Below are 8,962 nucleotides of genomic sequence, written 5' to 3' on the forward strand. Positions count from 1 at the left end.
AGAGAGAGAGAGAGAGAGGTGTGGAGGTAGAATTCAAGAAATACCAAAATTTTTGCGTGGAAAGATTTTCACCCCACCTTCCCTCCTGCTAAACGGTGAACGATTTCCACGCGAAGCAATTTTCAAAGTCGTGACCCTGAGTGATCTCCAACAGGACTTCGAAAGTCAAGTTTCGCCTGGAAAGTTGTAAAATATATTTCAAAGCAGAAAATTTCTATTTTATGGTAGAAAAGAGACATATTATTTTCCAAACTTCTTAATTCTTTAATAATTTTTAGCGAAAGACGAGCGATGATTAAAACCTGTGGAAATTATTCCAATGAGAAGGGATTCCCTATTCGGTATAATTACTAATAAGAAAAATTGAGAAAAACTTTCTTTTTCTGGCTTTTGATATTTGATAGTCTTCGTGGACGCGAATTATGGACAACATTGCAATATATCGTCAAACAAGGGTCTTCAACAAATTTTAACGATATTGCACGTCGTGCGAACTTTAAACAAATATAACCACATACCGAATGTGAAATTAGGTAAGTGAAATAGACCACTTTCATGCGTGTTTATATCAAACAACAATAAAAAAATTTGTAAAAGAAATATCATAAAAATCTATATAATTTACAGTTAGTCAATTTACAATTAGTAATTTGCAATTAATCAAATATTATTTTATTTTCATGAAAAATCATTAATTTGAGAATACAAATTTCTTAAAGAAATAAATAAACTTTTTCTTACATGCAATTAACCCTGTAAATTGCTGTTTTTCACTACGTCGTATGAATTGTGGGTTAAATCAGTTGTAAAAAATTGGAAAAAAATTTTTTTTACATCTCTTTTGTATTCTAAATGTTTTTTAACTTAGATATTATATTGTTCTTTTTTATGTAGCAAAATACAGAGGGAAACATAGAAACTTTTTTTGTATTAAAAAATTATGCATTGTATTTGCAATGCGTTGAAAGAAAAAAATCTGCCTAGAAAAAATTCGTACTCTTGAGAAATGACTTTTCAGGAAAAAAATAGTTTAGAGATGCTCGCTGAAAAAAACCTTAATTATTTATTTTGAAAAGTTATTATTCTTTGGAATACCATAACAAAGCGATTTCTGGAAAAAACAAATAAATTTTAACAATTTAAACAATTAAATTTTTTAAATTCTAGCCGGAAAATTATTTATTTCACATTACAAAAATATGAAATAATATGATTACAAAGAAATTTTATAATATTATTTAAGGGAGAAGAAATCGTCTTCATCGGTATTTTGTACGTCGCTCAGGATATTCTCAAAGCCTTACTCTCCGAATCGTCATAAAATATTTCAGTTTTTCTTCATCATAAAAATTGTTCAATTTTTTCGCCAGTTTTTGATATCTGGCTTTTACTAGCAATGTAAACGATGATTTTTTTACAGAACGCTTGTGGTTTTACCTGCTCGCATGATTGCAGCAAACTGACAAAATTCATTAGAATCATCTATATCATGATGTAAAAATATATGATATTCTGTTCCCACACAAGAACATGCAATCACTTGAACATGGCGGCTGCTTTTTGACCAATCAACATGTCCCAAATTGTAAAAAGGAATATGATTGCTACCATGTGACATTCCACTAACTTTGGGACATTTGATTGGTTGTTTCTGATTTAGTCTGCCGCTATTATGCGCAATGGAATACCTTATATTTTATTTCATGGTCTGTACATTCTCATTATACTAAAGCACTAGATATGTGGATATTCTCATTTTGATTCCACTTAATTATTACAGTACGATTAGTGACAAAGATAAATGTTAATTAAGAAGCCCGCTCACCTCAATTTTGATAAAAATGCTGAATCGATACATTTTCTTGTAAAAATAAAGATTTGACAAGAAAAAAGTATCAGTCTGCTCCGCAAACCGAGATACTAATCTTTAAAATCGACGACTGTTCAGATTAGGAAATCTATCACAGCAGTTCACTGTTTTAAAAATACAAATTCACTGCTTTTAAAATAGAAATTCACTACTTTAGCAGAAAATTTATATTTTTAAAATATAGTGAACCATTGTTATAACAGATTTTCTAACCCGAATAATCATCGATTTTAAGGATTAATATCTCGGTTAGCAGAGCAGAGCGACACTTTTTTCTTCTCAAATCTTTATTTTTACGCGAAAGCTCATCATTTCAATGTATTTTTATTAAAATTTGGGCTCTTCTTAATATTTACCTTAATATTTACCTACTAATCTAGAGACTCTATAGTATATGGGACTCCGTACAATAAAAGGAACAGAGAACAGAGAACAGAGAGTAAGAATTTCAACCTATCAGAAACTGTGTATTCCACAATACATTTCTGATAAATTAAAATTCTTATTCTCTGTTTCCTGTTCCTTTTATTATGCGGAATCTCTAACAGAGATTCGCAAAGCGTCAAATAATATGATATATTTCTCTGATTGGCTGGAGTAATTCGTAATACCTGCCATATTGAATCTATCAATATACTCAACATCAACATTATTTTTGAAATTAAATAAAAAAATTTGTTTGATTTAAAGAAATTATGTTCAAATCAAAGAAATGTCTTTCTCTAAGTATATTGTTAAGCAGAGAGTAAATTAAATTAATCAGATATTAAATATTAATAATAGTTGATCAATTAAATTAAATAATATCATCACAAATTTTCTTCTAAAGCATTATTGTTTAAAATTAAAAAAAATATTTATTTGTTAGCAAATACATCAAATGTATGTTTTTAGAAATGTATCCGTATGTTTGTTAATATATTTCAAAAATTATGATAATCTTTAAAGTATATTACTTGAAATATAAATTCGCATGAATAATTATTATGTATGTAAACAGGGCTGAGAATCTTCGACACGTGTCATGATAGGATTACAGTGTTTAGACAAGTTTTGCAAGTAGCGGTTGAACAAAGTTGCGCGCCAGATTATGAGATGGGTATATTGGTACCATCCCAATATGGATCCATGATGGAGTATCTTCATAGTTACAACGGTTTGCCAATCGGCATCTACAAAGAACGAGATTTCACAGTGCCCATGATCGATATCCTGGCGCATTATCTGAGCACCAAGTACAAGATCGTCGATTTGGTGCACGCCAACACGGATTCTGTTCTCGATCATTTTCTAGAAATTACCAAGGACGCTGGTGTGTGCGTGAAACGAAGTGACAGGCATGTCAACGGTGACAGGTATGCGAACGTCACGGAAACGGTGATAGTCGCAATCGGTAAAAGAAATGATGTGCAACGATGGCTGGAAGAGAACGAAAAATCGAGAAATTTCGGAGAAACATGGATCCTGCTGCCGCTTGATAATTTAGATATTAACGGCAAGTAAATTTAAATATTCACGGATAATGGAGAAATTGTTAAGGGATAATAGTTTGATTTCTGATATATTTTATAAAGCAAAACGTTTATATTTTATATTATAATATAATATAAAAGAAAGACCATTTATCTACTTAAATATAAAAGTGAAAAGGACTGATGGGAATCAGGCTAGTGGGAGTATTTAATATATTATTTAATATAATCTAATGTCTTCATAATTTTAATGCAACAATTGCTGTTGTGAACAATAATAGAAACAATCATCTAAATTAATGCTAACTATTACATTACATTAAATATTGACGTCAAGTTGTGTTCGTAATAGCAGTTACATTACCCAAGTATAGCTGTGGTAATTGAAAGTTAAGAGACAGTTTTGCAACATCGTTTAACTTTAATCTTAGTTTGAGCGGCTTTTGTTTCTGTTCAGAATTGAAATTAAAACGAGATGAAGAGGTAGTTAAACGATTGTATAGTTAATCGATGTTGCTACAATCATTAGATAAATTAACTCACGTGAATTTTATGCAACAAGGAATTCTTACAATGTGCAAAATTAAAATAGAAATCTATTCATGTTTTATATACTCGCGTTTTATATACTCGCGAAATACAAGAGATCTGATTCGATTCCCGGCCGAAGTAATATTTTTCACAATAAGAATTAAATTAATTATTTACTAATATGTCATATTTTAATATGTCACTCGACATTATTAAGATCATTCTAAAATCATTCTAAAATGTGAAATCAAAATTGTTAGTTAATTTAACTCGTGATATTACTGTAGTTTAATAGAATAAAGCCCAGTTGCACCAATGTTATTTTGACTTTAAGCAAGGCTTAAAAAACTAACTCTCTCTCTCTCTCTCTCTCTCTCTCTCTCTGTCTTTGTCTCTCTTTCGCTTTAAAACGAGACAGAGAGAGCCTCACTTAAAGTCAAAGTAACGTTGATGCAATCGGGCCTAAGCGTTTCAAGATCGAAACATCATTTCGACGCACATCAAAGGACTACATATATGTATAAATTCACAGACTCATACAAGCATTTAAGATCCAGCTAGACCGTTTAAGAAGTTCATTTCTACTTTGTGTTCTCGCATATAGTCCTGTAGAATATTATTTTATATTATTTTATATAAAGTTTTTACTAAGTTTCTATAAAAAAAAGATTCATATAATCTTTTTTTCTAAAAATTTAGTTTCGATAACTTATTATATTACCAATGATATTTAACAGTAAGCTGAAATTTAAATGAGAGAGATATTAATCTAAATTTAGCATACCAACAATATCTTCAACTTTCCAGATCTCATACCATCCGAATCGTATGTCATTAAACCGGAAATTCCCCGTTTCGATCTTGGCGAGTTCTCAAGCGCGGATGAATTCCTGGAGAACTTCAACAACTCAGCGAACCACTCTCCGTATCTTCTCGACATTGGGAAAGCCGTCATCAAGTTGGCGGAAGTCTTCCAGGATTTCCGCAAGAGAAGTTGCTCTATCGACGAAGAGAGTAGCATCATGACGCAATCCTCAGAATCGCAGACATTAGAATCGCAACGGGAAATTCGCGATTTTGATGTCTACGAGCATCTCCACATGCAATCGGGATCACACTTGCTGAGATACGTGGTCACCACGAAAATGCAGCACGAGTTCATTGACGTCGCTTTTTACGAGATCGAAATGCCCAAGTTACGCGTTCTTCCGAAAAGGACAATATTCGAAATGTCAGGGCTTTGCCTGGAGCATCTCATTAAAAATTGCGAAAACTGCACGAATTTTCAAAGTCGCGATACAAAAGGTAAAAATGATATGAAATATAATTACTATGAGCACATAAATTACACGAGTCATTCACAGCAAATTGCTATCAAATAATCTTGCAACGTATAATTATACGAACGGTTTTACTAAAATATTTAAAAATTTAGCTATAGATACAGATATGAAAATAATTTTACTGGACTATCAAAATAATTATACAAGTCATCCAAACTGATTGCTAAAATGTCAAACTTTTTACAGCATTGCTCATCATATTTGTGATTAGATAGTTATTTTGATCAAAATAAAATTATTTTCAGATCTGTATTTATTTGTTTATTTATTTTTAAATATCACTTCATCTGTATATATTTATTTATTTATTTTTAGATTATTCAGCGCAAAATCGTTCTTTCCGTGTATAAATATTAAATTTTAGTTTTCGTTTCTTTTATTATAATTTTTATCTAAAAATTTATCTAAAATATTATGTCTATCGGAATTATAATTATTATTATAAATTCTTAAACTACGCATTATTTTTCGACAGATTAATATCGCTTGTCTATAATGTATCGATTATTTTTGACATTTTTCAGTAGATGTCGTTGGCAAAAATGTTCTAAAAAATAGCTTCTATGTTCCTGTTTCTTTGATTGTCATCATATGTGGTATTCTTATGTGCTGCGGCATGATAATTTTTATTGTCTATTATACCACGACCAAGGAAATTCTTCATGGCAATTTGGTCTTCACAATTGTCCTCATCCTGGCCACCCTATTTATCCTACTGACGGCACTGCCCTTCTGCGTGACGGACGATTATTTCGGCGCGGAGAACCTGAACGCTTGGAAGATCCTTCTCACCACTCTCGTATTCGGCCTCACATTCTCAATCATGCTCTCGAAAGCACTCTTTTTAGCCTTGTCCATAGGCGATGTTTTCATCATTCACGTTAATGGATATTTACAGAGTCTTATGACGTTCTTCGCATACGGCGTGCAAATCGCCATGTCAGTTATGTATTTCGTTCTGAGCACAATGAATTCAACTGTCGTCATCAGGAGTCTCATTTTTATTGTATTACTAGGTATATTGACTGGATTGTTTATTAATTTTTCATTAATATCTGAATCTTCTAAATGCATTATTTTTCTCTTAGAAATCTTAATTTGTGTAGTTTGCTTTATTCTGATTTCTATCTCTCTAGAAGGCTTATTAATATTTTATTATATTAATATTAATATTACTTATGCATTTTCTTATTCTTTTTGATATATATCAAATTTTATATTTTAATGAATTCTTTTTGAAATTATTCAAAAGCAACTCTTGTAGATAAGTACTATTGAGCACTAGGAATATTTTGAGGCACTATTGTACTATAACACTACTGTAGTAGTACTACGTGTTCAGAGAGCAGATGCAGAAGTACTAAGATCTTTTATATATCCGCGTTTCGGCAAGATACAATGCAGGAAACGAGATGCATCATAGAAACTAACTCTTAATAATTCTATTTAAAGAAAAAGCGTTTTCAGAGACTCTACGAGCACATTCTGATTGAGCTAAAAATAAGTGACGGATTTTATTTACATATGCTTCTTTATAGGAATATATCCATCTTACAGCGATACTACGCCGCCAAGCAAGCGATGTAATACGCAGTACCGCCGCAAGGTGGATTCGTTTTCCATAAGGAGAAAATGACGCGGAGCGCTATAAAGAGACATGTAAATGAAATCCGTCACTTACTCTTAGCTCGATTAGAATGTACTCTTAGAATCTCTGGCAGTTTTTTTAAATAGAGTTATTAATAGTTAGTTTCTATGATGCATACTCGTTTCTTGAATTTTGTATCTTCTTGCCGAAACGTGGATATATAGAAGATATTATCACTACTTAGCATTACAGTAGTAATACAGTAGTGTCTCAAAATACTCCTAGTGCTGAGTAGTACTTTTCTACAAGATTTGTATTAATATTGCTTTTCTTTTTAAATTAATTATAATATTTCCAGGATACGATATATTTTTATTAATTGCATTGTTCGTCACTTGTTACTTCATTATGCGAATACAACATAATTATCACGAAGAAAAATACTTCTTCGGCACTTCTATTGGTCTTATAATAATATGGGTAATATGGTTGACTTGCTTCATGTTAATGCAACCGGAAAATCGTGACGCAGTCATTTTCTTCGGTACAATTGCCACGGCTTATTTAATTATTTTCGGTGCCTTAATACCAAAGATATATTATATTACGCACACACCCAAAAGGAAAGATTCAGGACAAAGATTCGATCCTGTCAATCTACTAACTGATTCGACTGTTAATACAATTATCAGGCAGGTTAGAACTCTAATTTTTACATATTTTCAATGCGCTATATTTTCTCTTGATTAAGACTCGTGAATAGTTATCACAGTCATATAATCGTGATGTCAGAAGCAAAACGTTAATTTTTGTTATGTGCCATTTGTAAACAAAGACAATTTGGATAAAACAAAATGATGAGATCACTTCAAAATATTTATAAAAATGGACAAAAACTATGCTTCTCTGACAATCAGTAAATAATCGTAAAAAAGTGATAAAAGATACGTAAACATATAAAATATGAAATTAATGAAAATAGACTACTTATACGCATTGAATAAAAGCACTTCAAATATTTTTTATCGATTATTTATTGACTATCAGGGAAATAAGAATAATTTTCATTCATTTTTGCAATTGTTTTAAAGCGACCTCAACATTTCGTTTTATTCAAATTATTTTTATTTACAAATTGCACGCAATAAAAATTAATGTGTCATTTCTCGCTTCTGAGATGTCACGATTTAATATTGTTGTGGTGACTACTCAGGAGTTTCAATTAAAGTAATAACGAATTTTGGATACTAATATTGTTTTTAATAAAGTGCGTTATTATTAAGTGCAATTAATTTAATTATAAATATAATTAATTAATTCTTTTAATTGATTTTTATCATATTATGTAAACTAATTTAATTTATTTTCAAAAAAATTTAATTTTTTTTTGTAATAAAGGAACTGCGTTTACAGTCATGTTCTTCCCACGATTATGTTTATCCTGCTCGAGAAAGTCAGATTTTGCGAATGCCATCAGCATATTCAAATTACTATGGTAATTTAAACTCAAATTCAAAATACTTCGAGAGATGCAGAAGTCCAAATCACTACGAAATGCCTACATATAATAATTACGAATGTTACGCGGAAATGAAGGAAATCGACGCTGTTAACGTTTCTCCGCGAATGTACGTCGAGAACACGGAGGTAAATATTCATTAAGCCATAAAGGATTAATCAGATATATATTTTTACAAATAATAAATAAAAAATACACTCTTTTCCTAATATGCTCAATATAAATGCAATTATGTGTATTAGAAGATAATAATTAGAATATAATAATGTTAATTGATTGAATTGTATAAAAATCATTTTATAAAAATCCGTCAGACGTATATACATCCTTAATTTACAAAATTTTTTAAATTTTCAGCAACAGTTTTTAGCAACAAATAATGTCATTTACGCGCAGCCAAAAATCTATAAATCTCAGAGAATAAGTTTGGAAGAGAGAAACAATACAGAAACCACTTGTAATAGAAATAATTCTTCACCTGTCTCTAGACAACACATCGAAATGTATTCCATACGATATACTAGTCCAACGAATATGATAAGGGAACGAAGAATCGATGAAGAAGAAGAGATTGAAGAAGAAGAAAAAGACGAAAACGATCAGGAGGACGAAAGTGCCAGCAGAATTACCCGTTTTTGA

The 8,962-nt window shown here is 30.8% G+C and overlaps 1 protein-coding gene across 1 annotated transcript in view; it reads left to right on the forward strand.

The window, feature by feature from the left end:
- Positions 1–8,962, forward strand: part of LOC105624823 (protein bride of sevenless) — an 11,498-nt gene extending 2,536 nt beyond the window's left edge. The window contains exons 2-8 of the mRNA XM_012206175.1: positions 405–533; positions 2,871–3,365; positions 4,681–5,178; positions 5,744–6,232; positions 7,163–7,500; positions 8,218–8,451; positions 8,681–8,962. Of these exons, the coding sequence (XP_012061565.1) occupies positions 405–533; positions 2,871–3,365; positions 4,681–5,178; positions 5,744–6,232; positions 7,163–7,500; positions 8,218–8,451; positions 8,681–8,962 (2,465 nt within the window). The remainder of the gene's footprint in view (positions 1–404; positions 534–2,870; positions 3,366–4,680; positions 5,179–5,743; positions 6,233–7,162; positions 7,501–8,217; positions 8,452–8,680) is intronic.

The sequence above is a fragment of the Atta cephalotes genome (genome assembly GCF_000143395.1).
Source record: "Atta cephalotes unplaced genomic scaffold scaffold00089, whole genome shotgun sequence".
Classification (NCBI taxonomy): Eukaryota; Metazoa; Arthropoda; class Insecta; order Hymenoptera; family Formicidae; genus Atta; species Atta cephalotes.